Here is a 13786-nt window from a genome sequence, read left to right as displayed (position 1 = left end):
ACGTTCGTTTCGCATTGAAGAAGAACTCCAGAGTGCAATGTGAGTGTGTGCTTGGTTCTTGAGAAGATTTGATGGCTAAAAAAAAAGCAGACGAGAGTAGAGCCACCAATTTACATTTCGAAGAATCACACGACCACCTTTTGCGGAATGGCATGTACGAACACATAGGTACCTGTTGCGTATATGTACCGAAGAGGGGTGAAACTCGCTAATGCAAAGCACGGCGCAGAGAAGTGATCGTCAAGGTTCCTGGCTACAACATTCCTTTTTTTTTTTGATGCCCACTTTGAGGAAGTTACCTGATATACTCCGTCCAAAGTAAGGCCTCAATGTTTCTCCTGTGGTCGTGTATTTAAAGATGAAGTTGAATAACGGATATGTCGGAGGTGAAAACGGGCGCAGACAAGCACTGTCCTTGGCACCCTGGCCACGCACAATTGTTTACATGTAAAAAAAAAAGGCAGAGGCGAGAAGGAAACAACATAATAGACATGCTCTTCAAGTTCCCTCAAGCTGTTGCGCCCCACCCCTCAGTCATAACACGGCAAAAATCATCAAAGCTGAGCTTTCCGTCGCCGTCCGTATCCGCCTCACTAATCATTTCGAATGCTTGTTCGGCTGTCAGCACACAACCAAGGCGCCCCATGACGAAGCGCAGATTAGCTGCAGTGATAAATCCGGTGTTTCCGAGGTCGTATATGCGGAAAGCGCGACGCATTTCAAGCTCCTTCTCCTCCGGATCATTCAGCTTTGCGGCAACTAATGTAAGAAACTCCGGAAAGTCAATCACCCCGTTGGAGTCTAGGTCCGCTTCAGCTAAAATGGACTGTAGTTTTTTCTTTGACACTTTGTAGCCAATTGAGGAGAAAACTTTCTCCAGATCCTCCACCGTAATGCTACCATCACAATCTGTATCAAATGCGGCAAAGGCCTCTTTGAGCTCAGTGATCTGTTGAAGAGAAAGGAGGTCCGCCATTTTCCACTGAAAGAAAAATTAGGACACAAAAAAAGACTGTTTGCTGATATAACCACAAGTAGGTGATTTTGTTCTGCAAATCATTTTAGTGTTGTTAAGCAACTAGGAGGGGAAGACAAGGAGAGAGAACGCTTTCCGAGAATGCTATGAGAGTCAAACGCTCGACCACCCCTTCGGAACGTCTGAGCGTCGCGTTGGATTAGACGAAGAGCATGACGAACAAACACATTACATATATGCATATATATGTAAGTAAATTTTTATAGCCCGAGCATATCAGGGCACACTGTAATACAGACCACAGTGAATCCAACTGAAGACATTTCCTTTCGACTCCACTAGAGTTTTGCGATGAGTGCAGCTTTAAAAAAAAAGCGGCTGAATAGAAGCGGAGCAGCCCGTGGTGTTCACGTTCGCTGGAATTTAACGGTGTCTTTGTCATCATCTTCATCCTCAAAGCTGTACAGTTCTGCTTCTGCTCGCTGACGTTGTGTATGTAATCGTGATCGCAGCACTGGGTTCCACAGTTTGTCATCTTCAATGCTCGACATGAGAGCGCTGCTCATTTCCTCATCTTGACGCGACATTCTCAACTCCGATTCTTTTGGCGCAGGTAAATCGTGAGCGTGAAGAGGCGTTCCGCCTTGCATTCCGGTCTGCAGGTTCTTGATCGAACTATACGAGACCTCGTTCCGGTTCATAATATTCGCCCCGAACACTACCTCGTCATCTTCGCGCTGGAGCGCCTGCAGTTCTTTCATTTGGTGGGAGCGTCTATGGGCCCAGACGCGCTCCTCGTGTGTGGTTTCTTCCCAGAAATTGTTGTATGGCTTTGGAATAAGACTCTCGTCGACTTGTACGCCGTACTTACGAAGGACCCATTTTGCTTTCCGATAGCCATCGACAACCATCATAAAACAATCCCACGTTTGGTTTACATATTGGCTGGCTCTGATTTCCTGATACACCATACGGCGATAATAATCTTGCGATTCGGGCGGGAGATCTCGCAAACGGCGATACACCCAGTACGTGAAGCGCTTTGCAGGACTCACCGTTTGAAAGTCATACCAGGTTACTCGATAGGGGGTTCCTTCCATTGTGTTCATCAGACCTTTCGACAGCGGCTCCCCTAACTGTTCGCTGCTCGTCGAAAATCCAGGTGAATCGCTATGCTTCTCCTTCAAATTTCTGTCTCGCTCGAAAGTGGGTAAAAATTCAACCGCTTTCAGTTCCTCGTTCTGTTTTTTGTCGTTTTTGATAAGATGCCACCTGCGCTGGCAGCAGCCAAGAACCCGAAGGACGGGGGCTCGATCAGAAATTGCCTTCATTTTGCAAAGGCGAGTTTTTTTATCGGTTTTATTTCTGTTGATGTGCAGAACCCACGGAAAAAATTGAGAAACTCACCTACAGGAATAAAAGCAAAAGGTTCAGGGGAGGAAAAAAATGAAACAAGCAAGGAGGGCGAATTACCATTAAGATCAGGGATGCACAAATGCAACTCTTTTCACAACGATGCAGAAGTTAGACGACGCTAAGAAACGGAATTCCTCTCCACCACAGGGGTGAGGTGCCCAGCCTAGAAAAAGTTTAGAAAGAGGAGCAGAGAAGCATCTTCTCTTTGAGGGGGATCAAGAGTGGAGAATTTCTTCATAGCAAACTGTTGGGTAGTGTGTGTAAATACACTGAGGCTGGTGTGTGTGTATGTGTGTTTGTGGGAAGGGGAAAGAAGGAAATTGTGTTTTACCGGAACACCAGTTTCACAACCCTCTAGGGAAGTCTGGTGTACTGAGAAGCATCTTCAGAGAGTGTGTGCTCCGCGTAGCCAGCAGCGCTCAAGGAAGCCCCCTCCACCTCTTGAGTGCAGTGCGAGAAGCCGCAGAGACTGGTTCTGGCTTTTGAGAGCCCATGATACACGGGATGGCATTGGGGCGGCGGGGGGGGGGGGGGGGGGGGTGCATCCCAAGAAATCAAAGAACATTATTTACATTTAATGAGCCCTAAAGCACTGTGCAGAGAGTGCTGCGAGTATTCTGTTTGGGCTACAACGTTTCTGAGTGGCAGTGATGTGTGTAGTTGCAGTAAATGTTTTTTTGTGTGAATCGCTTGCCTCCCACTTTGCCAACGCAACGTCGCTCACGACGTTGATGTGGTTTCCCTTTCGCTCACCCGGTGTACTTTTGACAGACCTCCCCTACACTTTCCTTTTCTTTCCTCAGATCGATTTGAGAGTAAAGCTACGTACTTTCAACTACTACAGTGTTTTGTCAAAAACAAAAATCAGCCCCCCCCCCTCCCCCCGGACTTCCGCAACAACACACATTATGAAGCACACCTACGTCAGAACGGGACTCGAGGTCGTTAGTGAACTGAAATTTACACGACTTTGCTCCCTCTCGTACACCAGCGACGGTGATGTCAGGCGAGAACGGAAATGGGAAATGGTGCAGAGGACGACTCGATCCACACCCCTGAGTCGATTTGAAGGCTCACCGGCACCTATCCCCGTTGACGCAGTCGAAATTTGTGCTGTGGTACAGAGAAAAACTGAGAAGCACCTTGTCGTGGTTGCACAATATCGTCCGCCAGTAGATGCGATTTGCCTCGAATTTCCAGCAGGCTTGGTGGATGAAAATGAGAACGCCGGCCAAGCTGCCATTCGTGAGCTGCACGAAGAAACTGGTTTTGTGGTGAACGAATCTGACATTGTGTCTATTTCACCGCCGCTTTCCACGGAGCCAGGTTTGACGGACTCGTGTTGCGTTTTCGTGCGCCTCAGCATCGACGGCGAGCGCGTAGAAAATCAGAAACCAGTGCAGCAGCTGGATGATGGTGAAGACATTGAGGTCTTTATGATTCCTATTTCTGATTCGATAACCGCAGTAGATGCAATCTCGGATGTGGTCAAACGGTACGCCGAACGGGGTCAGCGCGCAATTGTTGATGCAAAACTGTATACATTCTTGGAAGCTTTGGTGCGGAGCATTTAACAGGCGTTTACAATCCGCAGTGGAAAAATGTCGAGATCGAAAACCTCCCAAAGACATGATACAGTGCTAGAACACTAGAAAGTTGTCGCCATCATTCGTGAAAGCAATACTCTCAACAACGGGCATATGCTGCTAAATCTCATGTGCTAGCCCTGGTTTATGCTGTGCGCAGTAATTTTTTCCTCTATTTATATATATGTATATATAACCGGACTCGTGACTGTATCACTTCGCCATCAAATACAACATTCCCATGTCTTTACCAATTTTCTTACTCCTGATATCCTTTTCTTATTTTGCCAAAGATTTACCTACCCGTCATGTTGCACGGATTCTTCTGTTTGCTTTTCCTCACTACCTCGACATTTGCCTACCCGACAGGAGTGGTGGAGGTAGAGTGGGGCAACGTTCCGAATAATCCGCCACCTGCTCGCAATTTGAACTCCCCGTATTTAGGTGAATGTGTTTGTGATTTTACTCGAGATATTTGTGATCCTTTCTGCTGCTGCGATAAGGATTGCTCCGCTGCTACGCGGGGAACGTTTTTTTACTGCCTCCCTGAAACGCATAGTTCACCATCTCTAGATTATTGCTATCCGAAAGACCGAGGAACTGCTTTACACAAAATTAACAACATAGAGGCGAGTTACATAGATAATAAAAGGCTAGGCTACAATGCGGTGTGCGTTATTCGAACAAATCGCCCTAGTGAGCTATATCGATTTTTTAAAGTTCCCACAAAAGTTCAGCAGCCTTCGCTCCCCAACGTATCGATTCCATCGGTTGCTGCGAGTCAGCCATACTCCGTAGGCGATCCTTTGGCGGCGGCGAAATACGTGCAAATAAATGGAGTGGCCTCTTTTCGTCGCCTGGGTCCATTCCAATTACCGACCACTACGAGTGATGGCTCATGCAGAGCGATCGGCCGAAGTGTTGGCTTTCTAGATTCCATCCAAGGAATTACGTGCACATTAAATGGAGCCCAATTGTGCTTGTCTTTTCCAGTTTCAAAATATGAGAACCTTTTTCTACAGGCTATGCTAGGATTTAGCGGCACTGCTGATGATTTTGTACCCGTCACGTTAAATCTTCACGACACGTCAGGGGCGTTATTGGAGAGTATCGATCCCTCAATTGTCCCCGCAGCGAGCGCTTTCGCAACAAATTCCGATGGAGAAAAGTGCAACAATGCAATTGTCGCCCTGTACGCTCATTTTTCCTACTCCTCGAAGCTAAGCGGAAAACTAGTAGGTGCGATGATCAACATTACATTGAGTAGTGTTGGCTTGACGCGGTACGTTGCCCTTTCTTTTCAGGCAACCTTTACTGACGAAAATACCTCCGTGCCTAGCAATATTCTTCCAGGGACCCCGGGGTATCTTCCAGGCAATAAAGTTCGAGCCGGTACATATGTTACCCTCGATGGGAAGAGTGCTATCTTAGAGCGCAAAAGTGGATTTGCCGTGCCAGCTGGTGGTAGGCTGTGTGGAGAGAATCAGTGGAAGCGAGCTAGTTTTCTATACTCAATTCTTAGTGCTGGGTGTCAAGTTTTGATGAGCGAATCGGATTTGCAGGAGGTTTGCAGCTCCGGCACTCGAGACCACCTTTCTGGCCTGGTCAACGTCATTGTCAATGGCACGCCCACTATCCTAGATCGAGTAGCCGTTACCAATGATGCTCTTACCAACGACACAACAAGCTGGATTCCTATTAGTGGGTTATCTGAGGCTCTGACTAACTCTCCTGGTATCTACGATGCGTACACACGTCAATGCAAAAACATTGCAGTAGGTCTACATTACCAGTTTGTGATCGCGCGCGCCGGCACCGAGTACAATGCTCAGGATATCATCGTCGGCGCGTTTGCTTCACCAATTTTGGGGACCCTTCGAATATGGAATGTGACGGATTTCTCAGGAAACGCGCTTTCTTATCAGCAGATTATATTCAGGGTGAGCTTTTCACGATATGAACCAGACTCGCAAGAGACTATTATGCGCAGAGTTGTTGCGCCTCGGATATTGCCGCGTCTCGACGACAGTATTTTCTACCCATTTTGCTCGAAGCACGCGTCGTAATTTCCAGCTGCCTGTATTATATTGTTTTTTTTTTCACGACATGTAATTCCATGGAAAAATGAGGGAAAAGCTGAAGTCGAGTTTTGTTGTGTTCTCACCAGCAAAGGTACCCATAGTTTTGAACTCGAGCGAATTAGGACTTCTGTCTGACACAGTAGAGTCGTCGTCTTGTATTGGTGAATTGTTATTATTCAAGATCTTTATCTTCCAATTGAACATAAGCTCAGCATCACTCTTTACAGCCAGAGACCCATCACAGGCACATCGCGCGGTACGCAGCAGTGTGTGTGTGTGTGTGGTCGGAGACACGCGTTGCAGCGATGCTGACGCAGTCTTCTCAGCACAGTCACTGCCTCCAAACTTGCCATACCCTCGCTTCGCAGGTGGCCCCCCTCCCTCCCTCTCTCCACAGCCGCTTCCCATCATGCCGACCTTCACGCGGTGCATCCTCTCGGGTGCTGTGGTTCAAGCTTCCCCGCCAGCACAGGCAGTGAGGGCCGGGTGGCGGTGCACTCGAGTGACGCTGAACCTTCGACCCTCAATCCCGCGCATGGTGCAGACGTGTCCACTGTCGCGGGTCGCTCCGACACAAGGGCACGCAGGACCTGACCGCGGATCCCCACCGCTGCCACTCGCTCCTGACCTCGCTGCGTCGAAAGGGGGATTTGCCCCCGTTGCCACCAGCAGCGGTTCGGCATTGGCGTGGTGAAGGTGGTGAAGGGAAGGGGAGGGGAGGGATAAGAAGCGGCCTTGGCTGCATCACAGACTGGCTACTGCGGCACTGGAGACACCTCATGCAGGGGTGTGAGGCGCTGCTACAAATGAGACAACGGCTGAAAAAAAAAACGCTATGATATTGCTCGAATGTCTTTACGTTACCAATCTTTTCGCCATTTTGTGTTTTTGTTACTAAGCTCGAAGTAGTAAAGCTATGCTGAGGTCGACAGCCCCGAGAGGGGCCGTGTTCCATAATGCACCCTCAGTCTATCCTTTTGCCAAACCATTCCATGACACCCCATATGATCAAGACCGCGGACGCTTTGACAAAACAAAGCATATACTCCGGGAAAACAGGTGGCCTGCCTGGATGGACCACGGCGCTGATGGAACCGGGTTCGGCGTGGGGCTGAATCGGACACATCCGCTCTCTAAGCTTCGCGGCAACCTTAGACGCAACCCCAGCGAAATTCCGCGTGTGCTGAATATGATGATTCAGGGTGTGTGGCACAAAAGCGGTAACAAGCTCTATTTTCGAGGAGGCAAACCACCGAACCCTAGCACTCATCCCTATTTGACTGGTGAGCCGTGTCCAGTCTACGGATGGAAAATCACAGACCCGGCGGTAATTAGAGAGTTCAATCTTCCTCAACCGGAGAAAGACAGGGCAAGATACAAGCCCTACGTTGCTCTCCAGGAGCGCAAGATTATGGACATGCAAGCGCCTTCAAAGCAGAAAAGCAATATGCCTGTGCCAACAGAGAGCACCAATTCAAAGCCGCTGATGAAGCGCCTGTTTTTCTGGAAATGAAGAACTGTGTGTCGTTGTCCAGGGAACTACACTGTGTGTTTCATATGTCTCACTTCAATATTCGTACCCCCCCCACCAAAAAAAAAACAGGAGAACACATACCGGGATTTAGCAAAATCTTTTCCGCGCCATTGGCTCCTCAGAAAAGCATCGCAAGGGATTCTCCCAAGGGTCATGAATCCCCTTTTAAATCATCCACGCAACACTTGTCTCTTCGAAGTGACTCTTGTGCGCATTTCAGTTGCTCAGTGCCTTTTTTTCCGTCGCCCTTCAGTTCCCTGTCGTCAGAAAATATATTCAAATATACTTTCTCTTGTGCACTACTTACGCTTCTCTCTCGTCCACGTCTTTCTTCCCCTTCATCACACCCTCTAATAATATATATTTTTTCTCTCCAGAAGTGCCCTTGTGTTACTGCACGCGGGGAGGGAGGGGGGGGGCATCTCGGCTTGAATTGACTGACACCATACCACACTTTCCCGCTGAAAAGAAACACTGGAAAGCATGCAGGAAATCATCGACACAGTCATTCGTTACACGGTGCGCAGCACAGCCCGTCAGGAGAAGCCTACTCCGTGTTTTGCAACCCGACAGTTTCTCTGTTCACTCCTGCTGCACCGACAGCTGGATTCTATCCGGCTTTCATCAATCGCACATTACATGTTCTCTACAGAGTCGCTCATCGCCGTCTCACGTAATGGAGTTCAGACCATCAGTTGCGAAGGCAACGCGTTGTGGCCCACTTGCACAATTCCAAGCGAATCGTCGAGAGAGATTTCTGGTGTGACAGTGACGCCCGAGGGTGCGCTTATCTGCAGCTCGGATGGCATCTTCTACCTTGAAAACAAAAACTCAATAGTGACGGAGGAACCTGATTTTCGGAGCTATGCGCAAAACATACTTTGCATCTCATGCACACCTGACGGCAAGTACATCGTAACAGGAAGTGGCACGGCCACAGTCACAATATGGTCCTCCGATCTGAAGCCTCTTCATCATTTAACCGGCCACACGGATTGGGTCAGGTTTGTCAAATTCGCGCGTGGTAGGTCACCCGAGCTACAGCTTTTCAGCGCAGGTGATGACGGAGTAATATGCCAGTGGGATGTGCTGGCTGGCTCCCTCATCTCTCGGGTAGACTACTCACTAGGGGAATGCATTCAGCTCTTTGAGGTAAACTTTTACAGCGGCCTCATTGCCATTTCCAGCGGAGCAGCACTCATTGCGTTATACTGCCCACGCTCAGACAACACAACTCGCGCTGTCGGAGAAGATGGCCTGCGTCTGCAGCCGATGGCACTTATCACGAGTGCTCACGATTGTACCCCCACCGCTGGAAAGTTCACGGATGATTCTCAGTGGCTGGCCAGTGCATCGGAGGATGAAACCATTGCACTCACGTATGTCGCTAACCCGAAAATATACTTCGTTTGCAAGGAATTTGTAACCCGCCGCCGCTGCTTCTCTTTCATGAATAGTTTTAATTCGATCTGCATATTGGCCGCACCACCTTTCTCGTCTGTGATTGTTATTGCTGCCTGCTCCACTGACGGCACTGTTGTGCAGTGGGTAGTTGATCCGCGTACTAAAAGAACGAGCTACACAAAAAAGCTCCATCTCTCCTTGGGTTCTCTTTTAGGCATGGACTTGATTCCTGGCGATGACCTGAACAAGTTGTGGTGAGGCGCGGTCAGTTCATGCGGTTCTAACTGGCAGTCTCTCTTTGTGTGGCCACACTCTTCTTTGCTTTCTTTTTTTTGCGATTCTCGAGGCACTCCCTTTCTTTGATCCCTCAGCCGCTGCTTTGGCCATTCACGCAAAAAAAAATATTTATTTATATATATTTATTTATATACATATACACTGGGGGGAGCAAAGGTGCCTCCTGCACCGCACAGCGCCAACAATGTCTTTGCAACATCTTTCGATAAGTTTTCTACCCCCCCCCCCCCCCCTCCCTCAACTTCACAGATAAAAGTTAGCACCCTTCCTTTCTCTTAAAAGGATATCTACGTTTCCCGAAGTGCAGTGTTGCACGTGCGTCTCTCATGATCGATTGTAGCCGCTTTATCGTCTCCCTCGCGGTTGTGCGTTTTTTCCCCCCACTTAGCCTTCCACCCCTCCGCGTGCCACTATACTTTCCTCATCCTTCTCTCTCCACAAAACAAGAAAAAAGTTGGGCGTATTTTTCTTGTCGCCTATTGTCTTCCACCGGACATACACAATTTTCTTTTCACTAACGCAGCTGATGACCCTTGTGATCTCTGATGAAGCCACACGGGAGGCAGAAAGAATTCTCGCCTGCCACAACAGCTTCGAGGTATTGGAGCTGAGCCCGAGCAATTGCACCAAGGAGAGAATACTGGAACAGTACGAGGCAAAGGTGTCCCTCTTCAAAGGACTCTTTCGGAACAAACTAGCAATGCAGGCGAAGGCCAAACTTGGCAACGCCAAAGTACGTCTCGCAGACGCACAACTGCGCGAGAGGGAGGCATCTGCTTTCAGAGAACTCCAACGAGATGTTCACAAGGATTACGCTGAGCTGCAGGCATTGGAAGCCCGCACGCGCGTCCTGGAGATGCGAGCCGCAACCGTTCCAAGCGAGACCGCGTAAGGACTTTATCAAAACTGCAACTGAAACTCTTTTATCTTTGAGTAGAGTTTTTTTTTTTGGGGGGGGGGCATGTACAATGTGGCATAGAACGCGCGTCGGACTCTTTACAGCCAGAGACCCATCACGGGCACATCGCGCGGTACGCAGCAGTGTGTGTGTGTGTGTGGTCGGAGACACGCGTTGCAGCGATGCTGACGCAGTCTTCACAGTCACTGCCTCCAAACTTGCCATACCCTCGCTTCGCAGGTGGCCCCCCTCCCTCCCTCTCTCCACAGCCGCTTCCCATCATGCCGACCTTCACGCGGTGCATCCTCTCGTGTGCTGTGGTTCAAGCTTCCCCGCCAGCACAGGCAGTGAGGGCCGGGTGGCGGTGCACTCGAGTGACGCTGAACCTTCGACCCTCAATCCCGTGCATGGTGCAGACGTGTCCACTGTCGCGGGTCACTCCGACACAAGGGCACGCAGGACCTGACCGCGGATCCCCACCGCTGCCACTCGCTCCTGACCTCGCTGCGTCGAAAGGGGGATTTGCCCCCGTTGCCACCAGCAGCGGTTCGGCATTGGCGTGGTGAAGATGGGGAAGGGGAGGGTGAGGGATAAGAAGCGGCCTTGGCTGCATCACAGACTGGCTACTGCGGCACTGGAGACACCTCATCCAGGGGTGCGAGGCGCTGCTACAAATGGTTGTGTAGAAAATAATTATCGCAGAGGCGCTTGAAAGACTGTGCAACGAGGACAATGGAAATATCGTTTCGACGTGTTTTTGTGTCCCCTCTCCTCTGTGCCGCGCTATGATTTAAGCGGTGACTGCGCTGCAAAACAGGCTGCTCTGGACAAACCTAGGAGCAACTTGAGATGTTTTACCGAGAGCTAACCTCTTTCATTGTGCTGCGTATGCTACAACTTTCTCAACATTTGGTTCGCACGCGTCTCCCGTTCTATTCTTGGTTCCTTTATCGCGTGCGCCTCTATTGCGCTCCTGCTCAGCACAGTGTCTCCCCTGTTTTTTCTACTGCAGCCTTCCTCAATTTACATTTGATGACCTTGCCAGGGTTTTCCTTCAAGCTCTACTTTTGGCGTTCTGAAGTCCGCGTTCTGATCACTGTACACCCTACGCTTTAACAGCTTGCCTGCTGTTTTCCACTCTGTTCAGAGCAGAAGGTAAATATCCCGTTTGCACCCACACGCTTCGTTGATACGTCGGCGGCGACAATGTCAGTCGATATTGAGATTAACTGCAATCATGGGACGTGGAATGCGCACACGAACACTTGTGACTGCGAACCTGGTTGGTCCAACGACTGGCTTTTTCAGGATGCGCTCAGCGGCAAGGCTGCCTTCTGTAACAGTCTTGGTTCATTGCCACCAGACCTCAGCATTAAATACAAAGCTACACGGACAGTCCCGGATAGGACTATTGTACTCATCATCTTTAGTCTTTCTGGTGGGTTGATTCTGTTGAGTTTGCTTTTCTTATATTGCTGTTACAAGCACAAATGGCTTTGCTTGAAGAAGGAAGAAAGGTGTGCGAAACACTCCACGTCCCCAGCTGCACAGGAGCAGGTGCGATTTGAAGGTCAGCTGCGGCTATATCAAATGCAAGATGAGGCAGCACGCCAACAGCTACGGGCAGCACAGCTGGAGATGGAGCTCCGAAATCAAGTGATGATGAACCGGATTATGAGCATGAGTTCCATGGCAGCCGCGCCGCGGTACCAGGTACCTGAACCATCGAGATACCAGCCGTGGAACAGGCCTGAGGTGCTCCCACATCAGCCGTGTGAGGAACCCCGCAGATGTGACGTTAACTACGGTGGGAACGTATTGGCCAATAACCTTTCCCCACCGGTTTCACAGGAACCGTTCGCGCAACGCCTTGAGTAAAACCACTGCCGGTGCCATGCTGCCAGCGGCAGACGGCTGCGCAGACTCCTCTGAGTATTTGCCGTCCCCTTCCACAAGAGCGACGACAGAGGCACACAGAGAGCACTGTAGTCTCCCTCACAGCACGCGCAACACGCCTAACGTCACTACCCATAATGAAGCCGTGCTCAAGCTCTCTTGTTTTCTTTTGGTGCTCGAAGTGCTCTTTTGTGAGGCACTTTCTTGTTTTCGTATACCGCTTCCTTTTCTCCCCCCTTTCACTTACCCGGCGCACAACTTTTCATGTCCGTCTCAGATTGCCCCTCCTTTCTTTTTTTTTGGGTGGGTGGGTGGGGGGGATGAAGGGAGGGGGTAAAAGTGCTTTTGACCGAGAGCTGTGCCATGCGTTTTTCTGCTGCTGTGTTTTGTTTTCGATGGTTTCGTGGTGCTGTTCTCTCTTTCCAGAGCGGGCTCTTTCAAGCTCACCGTGTGGAAATTAAAGGGGCGCCGTCAGCTGATTCTCTTTTGTTTTTGCAGTTCTCTCTCTTTACTCCCCGCACCGGATGACGCCTCGCACCCCTGGATGAGGTGTCTCCAGTGCCGCAGTAGCCAGTCTGTGATGCAGCCAAGGCCGCTTCTTATCCCTCACCCTCCCCTTCCCCATCTTCACCACGCCAATGCCGAACCGCTGCTGGTGGCAACGGGGGCAAATCCCCCTTTCGACGCAGCGAGGTCAGGAGCGAGTGGCAGCGGTGGGGATCCGCGGTCAGGTCCTGCGTGCCCTTGTGTCGGAGTGACCCGCGACAGTGGACACGTCTGCACCATGCGCGGGATTGAGGGTCGAAGGTTCAGCGTGACTCGAGTGCACCGCCACCCGGCCCTCACTGCCTGTGCTGGCGGGGAAGCTTGAACCACAGCACCCGAGAGGATGCACCGCGTGAAGGTCGGCATGATGGGAAGCGGCTGTGGAGAGAGGGAGGGAGGGGGGCCACCTGCGAAGCGAGGGTATGGCAAGTTTGGAGGCAGTGACTGTGCTGAGAAGACTGCGTCAGCATCGCTGCAACGCGTGTCTCCGACCACACACACACACACACACACACACACACACTGCTGCGTACCGCGCGATGTGCCCGTGATGGGTCTCTGGCTGTAAAGAGTCCGACGCGCGTTCTATGCCACATTGTACATGCCCCCCCCCCCAAAAAAAAAAAAGAAAAAAAATCAGATAGTCTTCATTTTATATACGTATATAATAGGTATTTTGTATTCTCTTTCGTATTCTGCTGGAGTGATTTCTGCTTCTCCTCCCCCTGTAGGCAAACTCGTGGTGTTTCTTAGCGGTGCGTGTGTTCTGTCTGGCTACTTTCACGCTTTGGTTCACTCACGTGTTTGTTTGCCGCCTGGAGGTTTTATTTTTTTTTTTTGCCGAACAGCTCGCTCTCTTCGCTCAGCTGCGACATGGCGACAAGAGCTCCCAAATAACCCCGACCTTTTTTTCTCTCACAGAATGCGCAGGGGAACTTCGTCACCCTCCTGCTGTACCTATGAAAACTCAGGTAGATTCTACTATCATTTCTGGAAGTACACACAAGTAACACCATCATCGCCGTCTTGGAGGTGTGGCCGTTGAAAAATGTTCAGTAGTTTTGCTTTTTTTTTCATCCGCTGGCCTCTGTTTTCCTGAAGTGGCCTCTCGCATACCAGTGCCTCGTGACGCAGCTGGTACCTGCATCTCTG

The 13786-nt window shown here is 50.2% G+C and overlaps 8 protein-coding genes across 8 annotated transcripts; 6 read left to right on the top strand and 2 right to left on the bottom strand.

Annotated features, from left to right (window-relative positions):
• Positions 1 to 508: 508 nt before the first annotated feature.
• Positions 509 to 976, bottom strand: JKF63_00378 (uncharacterized protein; the record flags this gene model as incomplete). Its single annotated transcript, XM_067896430.1, has 1 exon — positions 509 to 976. One exon carries the CDS (start codon positions 974 to 976, stop codon positions 509 to 511), a length of 468 nt encoding a protein of 155 aa, XP_067752587.1.
• Positions 977 to 1383: 407 nt separating this feature from the next.
• On the bottom strand, positions 1384 to 2307 carry JKF63_00377 (uncharacterized protein; the record flags this gene model as incomplete). Its single annotated transcript, XM_067896429.1, has 1 exon — positions 1384 to 2307. One exon carries the CDS (start codon positions 2305 to 2307, stop codon positions 1384 to 1386), a length of 924 nt encoding a protein of 307 aa, XP_067752586.1.
• Positions 2308 to 3300: 993 nt separating this feature from the next.
• On the top strand, positions 3301 to 3966 carry JKF63_00376 (uncharacterized protein; the record flags this gene model as incomplete). Its single annotated transcript, XM_067896428.1, has 1 exon — positions 3301 to 3966. The coding sequence occupies one exon, from the start codon at positions 3301 to 3303 to the stop codon at positions 3964 to 3966; it is 666 nt and encodes a 221-aa protein (XP_067752585.1).
• A 320-nt stretch (positions 3967 to 4286) lies between these two features.
• Positions 4287 to 6044, top strand: JKF63_00375 (uncharacterized protein; the record flags this gene model as incomplete). The annotated part of the gene is made up of 1 exon (XM_067896427.1): positions 4287 to 6044. The coding sequence occupies one exon, from the start codon at positions 4287 to 4289 to the stop codon at positions 6042 to 6044; it is 1758 nt and encodes a 585-aa protein (XP_067752584.1).
• A 931-nt stretch (positions 6045 to 6975) lies between these two features.
• On the top strand, positions 6976 to 7572 carry JKF63_00374 (uncharacterized protein; the record flags this gene model as incomplete). The annotated part of the gene is made up of 1 exon (XM_067896426.1): positions 6976 to 7572. The coding sequence occupies one exon, from the start codon at positions 6976 to 6978 to the stop codon at positions 7570 to 7572; it is 597 nt and encodes a 198-aa protein (XP_067752583.1).
• A 504-nt stretch (positions 7573 to 8076) lies between these two features.
• On the top strand, positions 8077 to 9255 carry JKF63_00373 (uncharacterized protein; the record flags this gene model as incomplete). The annotated part of the gene is made up of 1 exon (XM_067896425.1): positions 8077 to 9255. One exon carries the CDS (start codon positions 8077 to 8079, stop codon positions 9253 to 9255), a length of 1179 nt encoding a protein of 392 aa, XP_067752582.1.
• Positions 9256 to 9820: 565 nt separating this feature from the next.
• JKF63_00372 (uncharacterized protein) lies at positions 9821 to 10186 on the top strand (the record flags this gene model as incomplete). The annotated part of the gene is made up of 1 exon (XM_067896424.1): positions 9821 to 10186. One exon carries the CDS (start codon positions 9821 to 9823, stop codon positions 10184 to 10186), a length of 366 nt encoding a protein of 121 aa, XP_067752581.1.
• A 1212-nt stretch (positions 10187 to 11398) lies between these two features.
• On the top strand, positions 11399 to 12070 carry JKF63_00371 (uncharacterized protein; the record flags this gene model as incomplete). Its single annotated transcript, XM_067896423.1, has 1 exon — positions 11399 to 12070. The coding sequence occupies one exon, from the start codon at positions 11399 to 11401 to the stop codon at positions 12068 to 12070; it is 672 nt and encodes a 223-aa protein (XP_067752580.1).
• Between the last annotated feature and the right edge of the window lie 1716 nt (positions 12071 to 13786).

The sequence above is a fragment of the Porcisia hertigi genome, chromosome 36 (assembly GCF_017918235.1).
Source record: "Porcisia hertigi strain C119 chromosome 36, whole genome shotgun sequence".
NCBI classification, from domain to species: domain Eukaryota; phylum Euglenozoa; class Kinetoplastea; order Trypanosomatida; family Trypanosomatidae; genus Porcisia; species Porcisia hertigi.
The sequence above is the reverse complement of the archived record's forward strand: the minus strand, read 5'-3'. Positions and strand labels throughout refer to the sequence as shown.